The sequence below is a fragment of the Argiope bruennichi genome, chromosome X1, assembly GCF_947563725.1.
Source record: "Argiope bruennichi chromosome X1, qqArgBrue1.1, whole genome shotgun sequence".
Lineage (NCBI taxonomy): Eukaryota > Metazoa > Arthropoda > Arachnida > Araneae > Araneidae > Argiope > Argiope bruennichi.
In genome coordinates, this window is record NC_079162.1 from 15,715,337 (window position 1) to 15,737,467 (window position 22,131).

At 30.0% G+C, this 22,131-nt stretch overlaps 1 protein-coding gene across 2 annotated transcripts in view; it reads right to left on the reverse strand.

Moving 5' to 3' along the window:
- The window catches only part of LOC129958503 (Krueppel-like factor 12), a 296,793-nt gene that overhangs the window by 142,526 nt on the left and 132,136 nt on the right, over window positions 1-22,131 (reverse strand). Inside the window, exon 1 of one of the 2 annotated variants that reach the window (XM_056071026.1) lies at window positions 14,622-14,912. The exons of the other annotated variant lie outside the window; for it this stretch is intronic. Coding sequence (XP_055927001.1) covers window positions 14,622-14,630 — 9 coding nt within the window. The 5' untranslated portion in view covers window positions 14,631-14,912. Of the gene's footprint in view, window positions 1-14,621; window positions 14,913-22,131 lie in introns of those variants that run through there. 2 annotated transcript variants of the gene reach the window in all.

Consider the following 22,131-nt stretch of genomic DNA (forward strand, 5'->3'; position numbering starts at 1 on the left):
ACTGCTGGTTAAAACCGATCACCTATTCGATATTTACAAATAGGGATTACATTCCTTTACATTGTGCCTCATTTCTATTAATCAATCAATCAATCAATTCTAATTCCATCTATTCCAACATTATTTTCAAAGACTGTTTCTTTGAGGACCGAAACCTCGAATTTCGTGTGTGAATAATGCACGATATAATAGAGATCTTAAGTTGATGTGTCTGTAGTCGAAAAGTTAACTCGGTTGTTATTGGCATCTGAATACAGTTTAAAATCGGGCCTCTTCGCAGAGGTTTCAACAAGACTTAAAACAAAGTCAGTTTCTTTTAACTTCGTAGGAATAAAATGATTTATTTTTAGCTGTCTTTTGAGTATATGATAAGAAAGAAAAACCATATGAAATGCTAAAATAATGTATTTCTTAAAAAAAAAATTCCAATTAATTAAAATTCAGAATATATAAATTTTTTTGAATGTTATATTCTGTAAATCCATTTAAAACGGAATATCTGAAGCCTTTTTCCATTTTCGATCCTCCGGAGGGTGGAAAAATTTTTCTAGATATCATTTTATTTAGAAAAACTTTGCTACAATCTTTAAGTTTGAAAAGAAAGAAAACAAAGCGTTAATTAATGACGACTGAAAGAAAAATTTAATTAAAATAATTATTTAGTAAATTTTAATGAAATATTTTATAACAAGAGGACTGTTTTTGAATACAAATATTTTGAAAAGCTTCGATCTAAATGAAAGAATGTAATATTCAAAAATAGGGAAGCAAATGTTGGATTGAATGAATGATTTGGTATAGTAAATGTTTGATTTAATTAAACCACGGCTTTAGTAGACCAACTGAGGTTGGAAGACGCTGTTTTTGCTGCTACAGTGGTGGTATTGTTTTATTTCAATTTCTTAATTAAAAAGTGAGAAAATATTATTTACCAGGTCAACGGTGGTTAAACGACTCATATGTAGCTGTACGTTCACACAAACGAAAGGCTTGCCTTGAATATTCCTTTGATTCGGGTGTAACAAACCAACTGGCGTTTTCCAACAATTGGCGCAAATTTTCGCTTCCTATGTACATGACATTTTTTATTTTCACTCTATAAGCATTCAAATTCTTTTAGGCAATTGCACTCAAAAATAGAGTTAACAAAATAGAGGTCCATTTATGTATAAGAGAAATACAATAATAAGTAAAACTTAAGAGAACGTCGCTGTTGATTTGCGATATGTAATAAATCTGGATTTCAAGTCCAAAATTTTAATAGAACTCGTGATTTTTTTTTCATTTGTTTAATTCCAATTTTATTATATTTCACAAGGAATAAGTTCATTTTCTTTTTGAAATAAATTCAAACCTCACTCCTGAGCTCGAACCGACTCGAAGAACAAGATAACCAGGAACTTATCCAACAACCCAATAGTAGATTTGCGTCATGAATCCATCAGTAAATTCTACTTTTTGTTCAAGGAAAACTCGCCTCTTCTTCTATTAGAAGCCGTAGGGGGAATCGCAAAACGTGACACCAAATGAGGTGGTAGTCCGTGAAATGGGAATAATTATTGAAATGAGAATGAGCCTCCCCCGCATGGCTTCCCTCCTGCACTATAATTACTCCATCGACCACGAGCCTTCTTGACCTTTCCTCCAATACGAAGTCCTGTGCTTTCGAGAGTTTTAATCGATGGCCCGTGTTAACATGGAATTGTTTCCCCCTACATATCACCTGTTGGGATATCGTGCCCAGCAAGCCACTCGAACGTGAAAAGAAACATACGCCACGGAAGGAGGAAAAAGCTTCCATTGGTGGTTGGTTTGCTACATTTTAAAATTCGTTTTAAATATGAGGGATTCTTCACATTCTAATTGATAGACATTGTTTGATTGTTGTATATGATAAAAAGTATTTGACTTGAAGTATATAGAAAAAATTCCTTCAAAGTTCAAAATTTCTGTACTGACTAGAATAAAGTAAAGCAACTAACAAATGCTCTCCATCAGTAATTCTCATTTAGATTCTCTGTTGGATAATATGTGTCTGTGATAGATTCGAGCAAATGTCGGCTCAGTTGCAAAGTCTCAGTTCCTCTGCTGGAGCAGACAGTTTTTTTATTCAGCGATCCTTCGGTTGCACTGAATATCTAAATTTGTATTAATGACAGAGTGTGATAAATCTGATGAAATGCTCTCACGTTAGTGTCGTTCTTACTATTAAATAGCTAATAAAAATGGAGAAGCTTGTTTCCACTAGCCCTAGTTTAATTCCAAACGGAGCATCACTCCAACAGGTTCATTTACCTCCTAACAAAATTCTGCTTGCGCTTATTTATTTTTACTACTAATAATTTTATAGTTGAAAAATGAGATTTTAATTATTTCGGGGGATATTCGTAACATACAATTTATAATAAAAACTTTTAAATGAGAAAAGTCCACTGCATTTCAGAGTCATTTCAAATTCATGCAATTTATTTCTGTTGCGGTCTATGACTAGCTGACTTCTACAGCTCCTCTTTCAAGTTTCCTCCAAATATGCTTTTGCAAAAGTTCGAATACAGCAATTTTCAACGCTTTTAAGATTTGTTGTTGAAGTTTCCCTTCATATTTATTTTTATATTTCCTTCAAAATTGCTTCTCTATGACACCCTTGATAAATTTATTTCAAATAAATATTGAAGAAGAGCAGTCTCCATGATGTCACTGATTAAAGAGTGTTTATTTCTCGAAAGATGTAAGCCTGTAATCGATAAATATAACAATTTGTAATCAAAAAATTTAGTATCAAATTTCTGAGTTAACAAATGACCGAGGTTCAAACTCAACTTTCTTTGCTATAATTCTAAGGAAAAAAATCAAGACTTTTTGAAAGAAAAAATTATCTGCATCATGACTAACATCCGCCCTAACCCTTTTTCTTCTTCAATGATAAGTATGTACTGCGAATTTACATAAAAAATATTATAATTATTGATATCATTCAAAATAATTGTAATAATCGGGAAAATGACAAAATTCTAACACGTGAATTTTAAAATTTCTTCACAGGTTCTTAATTATAGATGATTCTATCTACAATATATACACGTTACAAGAAAATTATATTTTATTAGGCATTATAAGTGCTACGCCGTAGAAATATTTATGATGAATATAATCGTTATCTACAAAAATCTATACGAAAAAGCTTGAAAAAGAATCAAAGAAAAATACATTTCAGGAAGAGACTTTATAAGCTCAAAAGCTGATAAATTTTAGATCTTACACCGATTTAAATATATTTTTTTCACTAAAAAAATCATACTTTATTGGTTACCAGAATACAATAAAACATCTTATTTGTTTTATTAAGGTCACTGTTATTTCAAAAATGTGATTATTCGTGCTATTCAAATTTTAAAACTTTTGTTTTTCCTTTAAATTCAACATTTTTTCAAGGTGAAATGTAAATGGTTAGTGAAAGTAATTTAGTCCCTTTTATAATTCTCTAAATAAATCCATTTCCTAAATACAATCGATAAACATTCGAAAAGTTCCTAAATATCGTAAGATACATATAACAAACGGGATAGAAAAGGTAGGTAGGCAAAAAAGTTCTAGAATTTTGAAGGAACAACAGCATACAAAAATGACAGCCTCTTTTTCTACAGTTAGATTTATGAAATCTCTTCGATTTAGGAAAAACTATTACATATAATTGAAGAAATTAAAAACCCCATCAAATCATAAATAATACATCATATATATTTTTTTCAGTTCAATAACTACAAGAAAAAAAGCGAACACTTACGAGATCAAAATAAGGGATGCAAATTTCTTCACCCAAGGGAAAAATTAGTGGGTTAGGTGTGATTTTGTAGAATTTCCTTAGGTTCCCCCTCCCCAAGATATTTGAAGTCTTTTTCGGTAAAAAATTAAATTAATGCTGAAATTGCTGTATTGTCGAATTACCCTCAGGTACTTCATTTCCGTTTTTAACAATGTATATTTTTGATAATTTCCTCCATACTCATTTGAATCCAATTTATTAATAAATCTTTCATAAAAATTCGTGAACGTATATGACATATTACTTTTGCTAGTTTGTTACTTGCTTTTATACTACTTTGTCTCCTCAAAATTTCCTGTTCTTCCATCCCCTTAGATTTATTTACTTCTTCTTTTTTAAAAAATGCCAAACATTTTGATACTACTATTTAGCATCCTGTTTTCTTTAGTATTTACAGAACTTTGATATCAGACAGGGCGTTTGGAAAAATTTTCCGTTCATGTGATGATTACCTGAATACATCACATGAATAGTGCAGACGTCAGATTTTAAATAGGATTAAAATAAAAATATACATATATAATAATAGTGTAATCCGAGGGCTCACTGAAAGGCAAGGAAACATAGCAAGAGTATATATAAACATTATTTAATAAAATGTTTCATAGAACAATGAACTAAACGATATAGCTGAGTACAATATATTCAAGAGGATACTGTGTTATTTTTCATCTTAAGATATAGATATTTGGCTGAAGTCGTAAAGAAACAGGAAATTTTCATTTCGATAGGCTTCTTCTTCTTATTATTATTTTAATCTCTTTGAATCGTCTAAATTTAAACCCTGACACAATACAATTGAATAAAAATTGCAATAAATTTATGCTTTTAAGTGCTACAGATTAAATAGCCATGAAGAACAACATTTATGACGGCTGCAGGTATCTTTTTTACGGAAAGTGTGTGTGTGTGTGTGGGGGGGGTGTTCAGAGATTTCAGCATTTCCGAACCGAAATTATTAAAGTGTTATTTAATCCCCATGTCTATATAAAAAGAAATTTTATATTGCAGCATTATAACCCTCCTTCTTAATTTTAGAAGGATCCTTTGAAAAACATTAAAAAATCCAGTTTTACACTAGCTGATTTGTTTCTTTTTGGCAAATGCAGCCCCCGTATGTTGCAAATACACTGCTCCTCCCTTTTTCTTGAAGGGGAAGGGAAAACTAGAAGAAAAGAACCACAAGTTGAAGATGGGGGGGGGAAGGCAGGTGTGGTCGATAGAACAGATGGTCGAGCCCAGTCAAGTCGCCTGACATTACCAGCTGGATCACGGTGCAACAAAGATTCATAAGCATCAGGATTCGCCCCCTTATTTTTTAGAGGGGTTGGAGCTGAATCATGCGCCCGTTACTCAGGAGTCCACCCTACTTTTTGCCTCTCTATTGTTGGTGTGCCTCCTAGTCAAAATACAAGCTACTGAGAATCAGGCATGGAAGACATCAGCACCTGGTCTTGAGGCTGGGAGAGGCGAGGCGCGACGCCAAGGGAAAAAGAAAAAGGTGACTTTAAAAGATGCACTTTGTTTTCTCCAATCGAGATTTCTTAGTTGCGGAGGATTGGTGACAGGTCGCACATGCTTCTGCATTTGACTAATTATGTTTTAAAAATTCAAGACTCAATCAATAAGACGTAAGACACTATCGATCAAACTTTAGACGCAATCAGTTGAACACTAGACAAGAAAAAAAAAAGAAGAAAAAAAAGGAAAGAAAGAAATCAAATTAAATGGTCTTGTACCCCCACCGCTGAGACACAGGACAATCACTCAGAGAAACGCAAAGACTTATCAGCCAAGTACATCGAAGGAAAGTGGAAGCCTAACTTGGCTTGAGTTAAAATCGGAATTCGTAAGGTGAGATGAAAATGATATACAGCATGTTTGTTTCTAAAGCCACAGCGAAGCTTCAAACCGTAAAGAAAGAAGCGACATTTGATTTAAACGTCTCTACTGTTTTTATCTACTACTACATAATTCGGAATCCGGATTCCATAATGCCAAGCACGACAAGTCTTACAGCAAACTACTATAATGGAAAGCTACATATATAAAAATAATTTTACAGTTTTCATTATTGAATCTATTTTTCGATTCCATTTTGTTATTAGCTCTTGGAGTGCTACATTGCAATGACGTTTCATAGTTTCTGCAAGTGTAGCTTTTTAAGGTCTTTTTGAAAAAAAGAAATGTGTCGAAATTTATATTGAATCAGTCGAATTACATCAATCTATTTTAATATGGGTTTTTTAAAATTTGTAAAAGTGAGTTAAAAGCAACTCAGACAATCTTTTCACTATTAAGGCAAATCAATATTTAATTAATTCTATAACAAAAGGCTTGAATAATATCTGCTTATTATATTTCTAATTTAATTCATTTTTCTATCGTATTAAAAAAAAATACGTGCTTCTAAGAACAGCGCATTACGGCCTAAGGTAAACCCGGCCAAACGATGAAGCTACTTGATATTCGGAACGAAAACAAGTATCCTAGAAAGTTATAATGCCGCAATGATCATGTTCCTTGGGAATATAATTAGCGCATAAATAATAATAAAAATAAATAATTTGGGGGAAAATACGTTTTTATTGGATTACTAAAAGTAGAAAAATGTTAATAAAAATTATTAGCAACATTTTATTAAAAAGAAATTTTCTATTAAAGAACTGACATTAAAAAAAAAAAAATTATGAAAACTCCAGGCACTCATGTAAATAATCAAAGCAAATTGAAATTTCAATCACATTTCATTTTTAAGGAATATTTAGAAATTTTTTTTCTTACGAACGCTTAATGTGGTTTAATTTTTTACAGTATTTTGTAGCATTTTATTTTTGTATAATTTTGTTTGTATATTCATTATTTTCAATAAAAAAAAATATTTTTTTACTTATAGTACATTAATAAGAATGTAGTTTAAACACCTACTTTTTATTTTTATTATTTCTTTATCCTCAATACATTTCATAATTCATTTTTATAAATATTATGGAATTTTAAATTGAGGTTTTTCTTAAATTCTCTCAGAGGTAATATCACTTATATAGAAACAAAATTTAAATAAATGAATCAATTTGATAATTGAATTCTGCAAATCTGATAATACTGTATTGTCACTGTAAAACACGGCCAGAAAATCTCCGTACAGAAAAGATGGAAATTGGAATACAAACTCCATTTTTACAAACATGAAAAAAAAATCAAATGAATTAAAAAATAGGAAAAAGACAGTAAAGTTTACATTGAAATAATTTTCCCCTTTTCTTTTTGTAACGTCAAATGCTTCGTTTTAAAGTCAACTTTCTTGGATATTCCTAAAAGGGAATATTTCATTTTAAAAGTAGAAACAACAAAAATGGAGAACGAATTCATCGTTTCAATTTTAATTTTTCCAAAAAATGAGCAAAATGAAAGAACAGAAAAACAAAACAAGTAAAGAGGTTCCTCTTATGATTCCGATTTAATTGATTTTCAAAAAGAAAATCAACCCAGGATAAATAGACCGGGAACAGTTCAGTTTTATTTATTTTTTTTATTATTATTTTCGAAATGCAGTCAACTACTTACGAAAGACCACCCAGTTGACAGCAGGGTTGTTTAGCTACTCGAATTATGTTACTTTGTACCACCAGCTTCTAGGTTTGTTCTTTTTCTAAGATATTTATTCTGTCGTATTTAGTCTTTGACTGCTTTTTAAAAACTATTTTTGCCATCTCTTTAGTTTTCTTTTATTGTAAAACATATGAGTTTTCCAAGTATTTTTTGAAACCCTCATTACAGCTTTTGGAACTGACATAAAAGTCTAACTTATTAGCTTTTTAAATTTTATTTCTATGAAAAATGGGGATTTTCGGTTCGTTTCCCAGCATCAAAAACCTTATTCTTTAAACAGCAATTCAAACAGATTATTAGCTTTATTTTTTTAATTTGTGGATAAGTAATCAGTTTTCGAATCTCGATACTTTTAAAAGAGGTACAATTAAAATGAATATAACAGTTTCTTTCTATCATTAGAAGAGGAAATAAAGCTTGAAATAAGATGCTTGTTTGTATAGATTTTAAATGCTGAAAGCAAATAAAACATTTTAAAAATCAGAAGTTTCACCGTCTGCTCATCAAAACGCAATGTAAACGAAATTTCTGTTGAAGCATTTTGTTATCTACATTGATTAAATATATGTTACCTTCAATAAATGTCATCGATAAGTGCCAATTTTATAAGCTGCTAAGAATGGAATGCTAAAATCCGACACTTTCGATCATTCTTTTTCATTTATAATTGTTGTTTAACGAGTATCAGTAATTATTTCATCTGGGTAGTATGGTTTTATTAGAAATAATCATTAAACATTTAACAGGAAGAATCATTTCATTTGTAATTATGATTTGTAATTTTCATTTTACTTGTTAATTAATATCATTTTATGCATATTTCCATCTAATATTGAATGAGAATCAATAAATGAACAAAATAAGGGACACCATAATTTCTTCATTTTTATTAATTATAACTCTCGGAATTCATTAAAAGTCTAACAGAAAAACGAATTAAAATAGTTATTAACTCTATTGTAAAAGGTAATTTAACTTTTTACGAAAGTGTGTTTATAAGTATTTACTTATACGTCTTTGAAAAAAAAAAAAAAAAAAGAGAGAGAGAGAGAGATTACTTATGCTTGAAATAAATAAAGCGCTCTTTCATAAGCTTTAAAATATTCAGACAGAAATCTAATCAGCTCGAATAACTAAAATTAGTAAACAAGGCAACAGCTCTCATTATGCTTTGAATAAATGCCTTTCGAAGACCTGGTTCGCTAACTTTTTTATTTTATTACAGGATTAAAGATTAAGACTTGCATTTTAAACTCAAAAAGCACGAGAAGAAATTGTTTAAAGCTGAATTATTCAGTTTTTGGAATATGCAAAATTACGAAAGAAAACTATTGAACAATATTCATATAGAAATGCAGGAATATTGTTGCAAAATGATGGAGATTATTTCTCCAAACAGTCCAACTTATTACAAATTATTCATAATCACTTGAAAATGAGTCTTCCTATTTTCTTCTAGTTTCATTCTCCCACTTAGGAATGCCGAATCATGAAGATATTTATTATTTTCGACGAGGAAATGAATGAGAGCAAATACCTTAGCTTTAACATAGATCAGCATATAGGAAATAGAGCACTAAACCATTTATTTCAAAGTGATTGTCATTTAACAAATACATGTTTTACTGATGTGAAGCAAGACTTAGAGCGTTTTATTTGTTAAATTATTTCAATTAGAGATATCTGTCACCAAGCATTCACTTAACTTTCATATATCCCATTGTACTCAGTAACTTGTTATTATCGGATACATTTGACAAGAAGTACAGTTTTAAAAATTATACACAAAAATCCAAAACATTAAATGACAGTTTTATAAATTACTGAAGAATAGAGCACCTAAAATGATTAGATAGGCTATCGCACATCGTTCTTCTCTCCCCCCCCCCACCTAAAACGAATTGTACGAGCTCACATGTCGCGCTGCCTATCTCACGAAAGCGGAGGGGTGCAGGGGAAGGCACAACAAAAATAAAGAGAAAACAAGCAAAAGGTTGTCTACGGTCAATGCGTCTTTTGTTCGCTTGTTGAAAATAGAAATGGAAACTTTCGAATTTCCGCAATAACGGTTGATATAGCGACGTCTCTTCCTGCCTTGTCTAGACTCGCTTCAACAGCTCTAGATAACAAATAACACTGATAGACGAATGTCGTCAGCAGTACAATCAGTTCAATATTGTTGTTGACAAATTGGGCCCTCTCCATCGAAATCTTATGAGGAGATGTAGCGATTCTTCGAGTATTTAAGTGACAATGGGATTAAAGCGTGCTCAATCGCTTAGTAATTTTTTTAAAAAGAAAAGTTGTGATTTATTTCAGTGTTGAATACTATGCGATCATGAATTACAAGTCAGATTATTTCTACACTCTTTGGCGTAAATGCCGCACTCTCGTGCGGTGTATATTATTTCAGACATTATGATATAAAAGCTTCTATACTCCGGTTTCTTTAATTATTTTTTAATAATTCTTCAATTTTCAAAAATTTATATTGAATTGAATTAAATTTATATTTAATTGTATTGAAGAGCATTGACAGCTATCTTAAGCTGAGCGCAGCAGTAATATATTAATGATTAATGTATTAATGTAAGATTGTAATGATTGTAAAGTAATGTAAGATTAATGTAAAGATTGTAAAGTAATCTTTACAATCTTTTATCTTAACCGAAAAATATAATTTCATTATTATTTCCTTCACAGTGACAGCTTCACGATTGCGACATGCACGCCATTAAGACATTAAAATGATGCATGGTCTAAAAAGACTTTATCTAACATTATTTTATACTGAAACAATCAGAAAATTCTTCTTCTTCAATATTAAGGAGAAAAATATTCTCGACATATAAAAAGCGTCTTTTCGTAAACCACGGAGTTTTCCATTGCAGCTAAGCAGGATCTTTTCAAATGATTGCCTTCTCGCAAATTTTGAAAATAATCCTGTTTCTTGCAAATAAAATTTAATATGCATACGTAGGTGGCAAAAACAGCTGAATTTTTAAATCAATATATTATATCTAATATACATATTTAAGATCCTCCAAGCAATGATCACATTAATATGTTTCAGGAAGTGGAATTTTTATTATAAGATTTCATTAATTGCTAGAATTTTTTCAAACTTTCCCATGATGCTGAGTAAAAACATAAAGACATTTTTATATAGTAAAATATATTTCTTCGAATTAGAAACAATAATTATCACATTTTTGTGTTATTAAAGATCTGAGAAAAAGCCTTTTCAAAATATGTTCATAAAGTAAAAAATGCAATAAAATTAATTTTTAGAGCCTAGTTGCAAAAATAATAACAGCATTTAGTTAATATCAAGAAATCGTATATTATAAATGCAAAGATGCTGTGAATTTTGGATCAGATGTTACTCTAATTAGTCTCATATAATGCGCAGACATAATATGTCATGGATGTGTTCCGCAAAACTATGCAAAACATAATTCAAATGTAACCTCCTCATTTCTTGATAAAAACTGCTATGATAAATTAACTGGGGCTTCCGGCTATTTTCATATTGCCAAGAAAGTTACTCATTTTTCTTTTGAGGAAAATGAAATTTCCTAATTGAAAAATATTTCTCATTTTTCTAAGAAGCATATAAGGGGTTGAATTTAATGCAATGGGTCGTGGGTCCTAAAAGATATGAAGGAGTAAATAGATAACATAATTATTATTTTATACATACACATCTGACGATCTCATATGAGAGAAGTGGTTCTTTAGGCAAATAAAAATGAAATTCATTCATATTCAGGTATGATAATATTTAGAAACGATTAGTTTGATAATTTCTGAAATATTTGCATAAATTTCTGAAATATATTCACTTTGGTTCATATGTTTTTCGTGTTTTGCACGTTACATTTTTTAACAGAAAAACTGATAGATCAAATAATTTCAAACACAAAGGAACTAATCCTTTTATTTGTAAAAATATGATCATTTGTAGCTTACGGGTATCTGAATTTTAATAACGAAGCCGCATTGCCACTGTTTTTCCACATTAAAAATTAAGTTGCCAAAAATATAAATAAGCATAAAAAATTTTTTCCCACATATTTAAGAACTTTCAAACTTGGTAGTGTATTTTCTGAATTAATCATGTCAACCAATTGAATGCATGGTGGTTTTAGTTTTAATTTGAAGAAAGTTTAAGACCGTTTAATGAAGAAAGTATACCTTAAATAAACTTAAAAAATACCACGCTGAAAATTTCTGAAAAATTTTCGTATAAACGAAGAGTTCTTTCCGAAAAAAGTCCTTACATTTTAGGGCATATTTAATTGTGAAAAAGGTTTTTATTTCACGGTCGGACATTATTTGTTCAGTTTTATTGATTTATTTTAGTAAAAGAATTGATTGGCTAAGTTGGTTGTAATTAGTTTTCACTAAGTTGATGGAGATTTTGCAACTGTTATTGAATTTCGAAGTTTCCATGCTCGATAATTGACAGAGACATAAAACCGTTTAAACAGACATAAAAACGTTGGTTAAACGATACGAGACAATATGATTATTGATATCATATGGTACTGACATATCAGAAGGTTGCAACAAACTTCAAATTTTCTGAAGAGGGTAGGAAAACATTTTAATTGCTCCCAAACATATATATTGCACCCACGTTTATATTTATAAAAATGTTTTCATTTTCTAAATTATTTCTGGAGAAACATGTTTTCCATCGGTTATCAAAGAATAAAATTAAACTCATTCTGCGATTACAATATTCGAAGGGTAATATTTATTTCAATGAATAGAATTACTCAAAAATAAAATGAAGCAAAATTAAAATTTAATAAAAACGTATAAATTAAAGAAAGATCAACAGATATATCTTTTTATAAATTTCAGTCTGAAAAATGTATAATCATTCCGATTTCAGCGTTTAAGAATTTTTTTGCCTATTTATGCTTCCGGAAACAATTCAAAATTATATCCATCTACAGATATTTTTAAGAAAGAGATAATTAAACCAAAATAATTTATGAATTATTTCTTAATACGTCAGCCAGATTTGTTATGTTTTTAAGAGAATGCATTTGCATTTCCCGAGTTGCATCATTATCTTGCAGTCAGAAATAGAAAAAATTTAATTTAACGAAATGAAAATTAAATATACGATTATCAAAAATTTACGATCATTTAGTTGTCAACACTTGTCTTCAACAGTTTTTATGTCACTTTTAAGAGCAAATTAAATATAAAGCAGAATTTAGGAAGGGAAAACGTACATATTAAAAATCCATTTTTCACAGACGGAATATTTTTCGAAGTTTAGTTTAATTATATTAACATCCCGTTGTAAAACAACACTAGGGCTATTTTGGGACGGACCTCGTCATTTTGAACCGCGGTCAGATGACGGAATATTTTTCGAAAGGATTCAAATAAATCTTTTCAAATCCATTTCATTAAAAATATGCATTATTTAGTAAAAAGGAGATTTGCTTTCATTGAAAAGTTAAATAAACTACTTTTGAGTTAGATTTTACATCGATGGTTTTTTTTATTTATTTATTTTGTGCTATATTATTGTAATTTTGATAATATTGCATGAAGTAGAAAGCTTAAAAAATACAATAACATTCAGGAATTACAACGGACAATCTTAAAGGGGAAGAAATGTGACTTAATAGTTCTTGTTACTGAAAGACATGCAAGAGACATCGGCATGGACAAATGCAAAATGAAGAAATAGGAGCAAGTTTGGCGTTTTGTCACAAAAGTAGAATAAAATGTTTAGTCAAATACAATATCAACACATTGACAGTCTTTCAAAAATTCATTTTTATAGGAGGAAATTTTTCACTAGATTCTTTTCCTATAATCAGATTAGCAACACTAAACACATAATCATTACTAGGAAAGCCATTTGGAAGGATATTTGAGTTCAATGATAGATGACATATATAACATCTCTATGCACGCTTGGGTATTCTGGATAATAAATTTCTCTAGAAAAATGTTTTTGAAAATTTCTTACATTTTGAAAGGAATAAGTAGATTTCGAAAAGTTTCAACTTTAAAAAATATTTTTCAAATCTTAAATATTTAGTCATTCCTTAATATAAAATTTATATCCATGCCTTAAAATTTTATTGCAGAGCCTTTCGGCTGTAGAGGATTGAATAATAGGTTGGATTTTAACGGTTGAAGACTTTTGTGTTTTTCTGCATGCGGATGCGATGAAAATATTTCTGTTGACAATTGACAGTCGGCTTTTAAATTCCATCATTTTAATTCAAAATTGGCACGAAAAAACAAATTCACGAATCATTTACACTTGAAACAATTGAGACGTTCCTGCAGTTATTGAGGTAATACAAACTATCATTGAGGAACCAAAAATTCGAAACAAATTTGGAGCTCTTAAAATAATCAGAGGTGAATTAAAGTTTTTATAATTAATAAGATGATAAATAAGAGTACTGCAACATTTAAATGTTTTTTGCATTTATAAAGTTAAATTAAGGCTTTTCAGGCATTTATTATTTCCTCAAAATGAAAATAATAATTACCAAATATTTAATTATAATTTTTTTATTATTTGAATACGTCATTAATCAGCATAATCCAGAAGTCATTGAATCAGCAGTTCAATTGTATTAAGCATTACATAATTCATTTTTAATATTATAATGATTATATTATATATATATATATATATATATATATATATATATATATATATATATATATATATAAATGGAAGAATCCAACTATTTCGCATGAAATTATCAACAAATTGTTGCGATTTTATTACGTGAAAGTCATTGAAGCAACGAATGCATTTGATTAAATAGAAGGGAATAAAACAAAAAACTAAATTAATATTTCCAATGGAAAAAAGAGCATTTTTGTACCTTAGGGTGACAAAGATTAAATTGTCAAAAGCAATTAATTTGTATTAATGCGAAATTAAGTTTTCCAGACTGAGTTTCGGTTTTAAAATCAAACTTTATACGAAATATTTAAACAAGCCTACCAAATTAATTTTAACACTCAGTTCCTCGTTTAAAATTCCGAGATTTGCCAATATTTTATGTAACCTTATCACAAAAGATAGGAAATGAAAAATACATATGGTATGAGCGTAAAAGTAGATAGCTTAGAAAAAATTCAATGGAATTACGAAACGAAGTAGGAAAAAAAATGAAGTCCTTACCAGCACCATACGATGCGCCGTTAAATCGTTCTCACACTTAAAATATATCGAGCCTTCAGAAATCAAATATCTCAGCTGTGCCGTCCGTAAAGTCCGCGCTAATGACGCGAATCAGCAAGGTGAACCGCGGGCGTTCCCGCACCGAATTCCCAAACTATGGGCACCCATACTCGGACGACGTTAGGCTTAACGTCCAGGTGTTACCGATAGATCTTCCGTCGGCGCTACGGCGAGTAGAAGGCACTGTTGTCGGGCAGGTAGGTCGGAGTCGCGTGTGACCTGCGAGGAATGAGGATTTGAACAGAGTGAAGGTACAATGAGTCGCGCTCGCTCTGTTCAGATGAGGTAGGGGGAGGGAGGAGAATCCGCCTCCAATGATAAACGTGGTAGAGAAATTGGCTTAAGTTCAAAGTGAGACGAAAATTATCCCACAGGTATTGTTCTCTGCATTCGCCGATGAGGAGGAATAAAAAAAGGCGCTTCTCTGGAGGTTTACGCATCCTTTCTAACCTATTTGCGATCAAAACAGAGGGTTTTATGACCCAACTTTTTTATTCATGGGGAAGGGAAATCAATTGTCTGGGGCAGAGGCTGTGGAAAACCTTGGAATCATTTCGGAAATGATGGAGGGTGGAATAACGAAAAGTCGTGGAGAATTTATGGAATGCTGTTGCACCTTCACTTTCTGTAGGGTTAAAGCAGGCCCTCTCTCCCACTGACAGTAAAAAAGTAAATATTTGAAACGGATCGTACTTAAAAGAGGAATGAAACTAAAGAGTTTCCTTTGCATAAAAATGTCATGAAGAGAAAATACGGTAATTGTCAAAAAATCAATTCAACGGATGAAACTTTGTATTTGGCTCAAAATTTAAAAAAAACTTTCACATTTCGGGTGAGATCCGTCTACGACTCATCTCTTTACTATTTTAAATTATTTATACTAAATTTACAAATTTTTTTTATACAAATTCTGTAAAAGCTGTAATAAATATTTTGAATATCTTTATGTTTGCAATATATCCGACTGTTTGTAAAGGTCTTTGACTGCACTTTATTCCATTGATTTTTTTATGTGCGTTTATTCCTCGTTCTTTATTTTGTGTGATTTCTTTTGTTTGCGTATATTTTGCATTATTTCTTTTTGTAGTACGCATCCCGAAATAAATATTTGTAAACATTAAAAAAAAAAAAAGAAACAATTGGAATGCTCGTTATTTTCTGGTCAGAATATAGATGTTTAGGACATTTTGGGTCGGATCCTTCGACAAGTTCACCATAAATATATATATATGCTTATTCATTAAAAGAAAATACAAACAGAAAAATTGTAAGTTTTGTAATTCCTCATAGAGAGGGAATTACAAAATGTACAACAAACACACAAAAAATAGTAGTTGGAATTCGTATCATGAAAATTATAAAACATTAAGAATTTACCTTATAAACCTTGTTAGCCTAAAACATTAAAAACAAATACTATGAATTAAAAAGTTAGAAAGTTAAGAATCACTAAAAGCATTAAAAACGTACAAGAGATTTAAAAGCTAAATATCTCAATCTCATATTTAATCTCAAAAACTGAAAAAGTGCATTACGAATTTAAAGGTTGAATGCAATCATTCTTAAAAGATTAAAACTTCAAAAGTCAAATGAAAAAAAAAATATTAAAAAACACATTAGAAATTGTAAAATTAAACTTATTCCGCACTAAAAAATCTTAAAAATCACATGAGGGTTTTTTAAGTTGTAGATCATTTTAAAAGCACCAAATGACATATTCAGCTATTCTTACCGTATTGAACATTTTACAAAACTTTTATAAGTAGACTTTGTCTACATAATTAAAACCTGATGAATGTGTTCGCAAATAAATAAACTAAACGGATATGAAGCAAAGATATAGAGTTTAATATGCCACAGCAATCGATCATGCAATTGATGACTTCATAAGAACACAGAGCACAAAAAAGGTCAAAACGGGGTTTGAAACTGGTAATGTCAACCGCATTACAGAGATAAGCTGAAAATATATCGTGAGAATAAAGATGTTTTTTTTTTTTTTTTTTTTTTTTTTTTTTTTTATAATACAAAGAATGCATACATTTAGTTTGTTTTTAATCGATTTTATTTTTTAAGGTAAGAATTTCAAAATAAGACTGCAATATTTAATATTAAACAGCACAGCAGACCCTTCACAGCTAGTTTGTTAAAAAAAATGATTTAGTTTTACCATTGAGAAAACCAAGTTTTCTGATACAATGCCATCAATATGTTTTGAAAAATCAAGTTTTTTGTGCAAAATAACTCCAAGATCAGAAATTAAATCTAAGCGATATAAAGTTAAATTATTGATTTGATAAGAATAAATCAAAGGTTGAAATTTTCGAGTGCATCTAATGGATCTACATTTCTCTATATTCAGAAGTAACCTGTAGTTCATGCACCATTGATACAAATTATTCAAATACTTTTGAAAAAAAAAACTCCTTCAGATCGTGCGAGTCTAAATAATTTAAAATACCCAGCAAATGAAAAATGTTGAAAGAATTTTTAAATCCAACACGGTTCATCAATAAGTGTAATAACAACAAGCAAGGGATTACTTAAATTGAAATAAAGTAAATAGAAAAATAAATTTGAATTTTAAGGTATGTCAGAAGTACTTGAAAACTGATGAGAAACATTATTATTAAAATAAACAAAGAGCTCGATTTTTTAAATAAGAATAGAGCCAATCAGTAAAATTAATATAGAAATCAATATTATGCAGTTTTTTTTTTTTTTTTTTTTTTTATCAAATTCATCCAAACAAAAAGTCTTTGAAAAATCAGTCTAAATAACATAGAGTTGAGGAAACATTCCTCTTTTATTAAACTAAGCAAATTCCTAACCGTTGGACGCTTTGGAATGTATGTTGAGCTGATAACATCAGGATTTTAATTTAGTGGAGAATTTTTTATATGTAATAATTTTAAAATTTTAGGCTAAGGACTTAAAATTGCAACGGGTTGTTAATTTTTATAATCACTTTTTTTATAAATAGAAATTATTTTATTTGCTTTCAAACATCAGGAAATGCATTTGTTTTCGAAGATGGATTAAACGGAAAAGGATAAATGAATAATTTAATAATAAAACACATTATATTATCAATTCTTTAACCGTCAAAACCTAATCTTCACAAATAATATATCCGGACGGAGTTAGGTTATGGACGGAGTTAGAAAAATCATAGGATATTTCATTTTTGTAACAGACATTATTATTGAATATTTCATTTGGCAAGGACTATTTTTTCAACTGAGACCAAAACTATTTAGATTCAAATATTAAATAGTCTAGTATGTTCCTTTTTAATGTCTTAATTCTTAACCCCTTTGAAGATTTATTTGGAAAAACTTGTTGCGTTTAGAACGGATTTCATTTGCTGATACACTGAGTAATATATAAAGGCAGTAGAATTCAGTTATTTGAACGATATGATATACATATTAATTAGAACTCTTAAAACTGATACCAATCACTCTTACCACGAACAATAATGTACATGTTTAATTTTGTCCTAGTTTGAATGACGAATTAGACTCGCCATCCGTAACTTAAACAAAACAAGTGCATAATAAGACTCAGCCCTCAAATGCACCCAAGGGGTTAACAATAGATTTTAAAGATTTAAACTCTTTAACACCGTTTGGATCCCTATCTTTTAATGCTAACTTACGAGTTATTGTTTTCCTTTTTAACAACCTTTTGCTTCATGTAGATATCAAAAGATAAATTTGTTACTAAAAGTATCGTTTGGATGAAAATATGATTTAAAATATTACAAAAGTTAAAAAGAGCAAAACTATTCATACTTAAAAAAATTCTAATCAATCTCTCGGATCAGATATTTAAAAAATCAGCTCTTTTGAAGTCATATTTACTAATGAAGTAAGCTTATTAGCTTGGATAAGCGCTAAACAAATAGAGATTGACAATGAAGAATTATGACTGTCCTCAGAGACCGAAGGTTTACATTGTGATTGACTGAACTACCAAAAGCAAATATCAGAAAAAATCATATCCAAGCATTTGCTATTACAATTAAAAACGGTGTTAAAATGGTTCAAATTATGAAGATGTATGAAGTTAAATAATTTTCCAACAGGAGGGTTCAAGCAGTTGTCATTTAAATAATCATTTATGGGTAAATTAAAAACACAAATATTTGGTACAGAGAAACACTAAAACAACATATACTAAGAGAGAGATATAAAAATATTTTCATAAAAATCGAAACAATTAAAACGTTTTATACCAATACTAGAAAAAAAAAAAAAAAGGAAAATATGCAAAACGCAAAAAAATCTTTTACCGATATTTCATATTAAGGCATTCGAACCAGGAAGGTCAGTTGGATGAACAGAAAAGCAATTTTTTTTTAACATCAATAACCTCCGTATTTACAAAAGCTTGTTGTTGAATCCCGGCATTTTCGAAAAATTTTGTTCAGTACCAGAGATTAAAAAGGTTTGACATTCTTGTAAACAGTGGAATAAAAAAGTTGATTTCATCAAATGAGCCCATCAAATATTATTTACCAGTTGAAGAAATTTTTGATGTCATCGAAAGTGCACATGTGGCCATAGGACATGGTGGTAGAGGTAGATTTAAAATTGAAACTTCAAGAAACTATGCTAATATAACCACTGAGATGATACAAATTTTTTTTATCGATGTGTGAAACATGTCAACAGAAAAAAAAAATATGTAAAGGAAAGGTTTGGTTTCTAAACCTATCATTCACTCAAGAAAAGAAGCTATAGGAACTGGACAAGGGTTCGTCCACTGTTCTTGTAAAAAACACTGTTCTTCAAAGAGATGTTTCTGTATGAAAAATGGTTCTCTTTGCAATTCTAAGTGTTATAGTAGTTTGTCTTGTCGAAATAAATAATCTGTAATAACGGTACTTCTTTAAACAATATCCAAATAAATTATTTTTTATTCAATGATAGGAATTTTCCTGAAATACTGTTTTAGTACATAATTTAATATAATAATTTTGTCTAAAAATTCAGTCAAAACACGAATAAAATGATTATCCCTAGCGCTCTTAGTGAGAACGTATTTTTCCTTGTTAATTCGGGTTTTCCTTGGCGCTGCCAGTTAGAATGCGTTCTCCCTAGCGCTGTCAGTTAAAATTAAAAGACTTAAATCTTGCAAAAAAAAAAAAAAAAAAACTCTGATGGAAGACATTTTTAGGCCATACCGACGCATCCAGTAATTAATCAAAATCCTTTTCATAAATCTCAACACAAAAAGTAGTTGAGGAATTCTTTGAAGCTTAAGTATACACATCAAATTTAATATCGGTGTCAAAAATTTTTTGACGTAAGCTTGGGGTTGCAGGTTATCCATACCTGATCAGTCTTCTTGGACAAATCTTTCCTGAAATATCAACTTTATAGCAAATATCATTCAGAAGTTAGGATATTCTAGTCTTCAGTCGATAATAAGCCATTATGATTTGAAGCTGTTCAGCATTGAAACTGAGAACAGGAGAAATTAGAGAAACTGCTTCGATATATATCATTCAATTAGTAACTTTTAAATTCCCAAAATTTTCTGTTTATTTAGCATTGGCAGATTTGTCACAAATTTCATGCATGTTGTTACATCTTCAGCAAAAAACTTTTCATTCCTCTCAAAATTTATGTCTTCCATTGCCTATGACACTTTGCAAAAATGCATGAATGTATAAAACAAAATGACATATATAAATCAAATTTGATATGTGACCAAAAACATACCACGATATCAAATTTCAGCTGAAAGATGTCTAAAATGTTTCTAGACAAGGACTAGATTAATTATAATTGATTTAAAAATATCATTGGTGTTACCTGAAGGTCTTGTGCTTTTAAATTTGGTTTAAGAACAATAATTCCCCATATTCGGGCAGCCAAAGAATTTCCAATTTAATTTTGATAGGTCCGTAATATATTTAAACTGATTCGAATGTATATCCTTTCATGAATTCTTTTATGAAAACAATGAAAGTTATTTTTGATTTAATTGGAAAGAATATTTAACTATGCAACTTCTAATTTCCATTAATGTACTTATCCGTTACGCAAAATTTCATACAATTTCGAACATAATAACATAAGATACAAAAGTGAAATTCGGAGATAAACTCTTCAATAAGTTTTGTGGAGAATCGGATGACAAACCCATATGTAAAATTTCATTTATGTCGTTTATTGCATACGGGCGAATAGATAGACTTCCAATGGATAGATTTTGTCCGAAATATGACAGAACTTTACAATTCTAATTACACATAATAAATTTTATTGTCTAATTCTCTGAATTTCTGATTTACCATATTTCTAGGCAAATAATTTAATTATGTCTCGTTTTGAAGCAATCAGAGGGTAATTTTAGAATGGATTTCGTAACTCTGAACCGGGGTCAGATGACGAGGGTGATACTTGAACCAGCATCTCCTATCCAAACTTTCATGCTAAAGCAACAAGCGATCATTTAACCCTGACGGATTTAACATGTTCGATTTCTTTGGTAGAATCGAAGTTCGAATCTGACGAATTTTTTGGATGATCTAATGCAGAATGAGGATTGAGGTATTGCTTCTAGAGCACATATGATATTAGATTTTCAAAACTGCTTTATTTAAATAGTATTGATACAGTAAACAACTTCTTCGCCAATAGAAAAACATTCAACGATTTTTTTTTATCTGCGCCTAAAAAATAAATAATATGCGATAGTTCAAATATAATTTTCATTTAATTGAATGCTAACTATGGCATTCTGCATTTTGATTGTGACCCATCAGCTAAATCTCTTTCTGCTACCAAAACGGACTAAGTATAGAAACTTTCATTATTTAAGGCCAATCAAATGCCACCTCCAGGAAGTGACATGTTTTCATGGTAGAACTCACTAGATTTAATATTTAGAGCATTTTTTACAGCTCTCACCAACGTTCCAGAATTAGCGATACGGATACAAATAAAATAGCCACCCTCATATTAAACAAAATATGACAATATTATGCTGAGAATTCATCTCGAAAATTGCACTTGTTCAGCCTCATAGAGTTGGTTTTTGAATGAAAAATATTCCAGCCATCAATCGAATATTGCGTTCACCCCAACCCCAAGCAAGATTCTTTAGTGTATTGAACAGAAAGAGTCCTATTTCTCTGAATCACCAGTAACATTATTACAAGTAAAGAGAATTTGATGCACATATATATTTATTTTAATCCCTATAAATTTCATTCATATAGCTTTGTGGTATTCTTGAATTATTGTATTGATATACACACGGACAAACAAACTTCAGGATGGATTTCGCCCAAAATTTGATAGAAATTTATATCTTATACCCAATTTTATCAAACTAGTTTGCCCAGTTTCTGAGTGATTGTGTCCATACATAGACAGGCATAATTCCAAAAATGTGGTTTTGTTCGGAGAGGTGTAAAACGTGAAGATTTTCA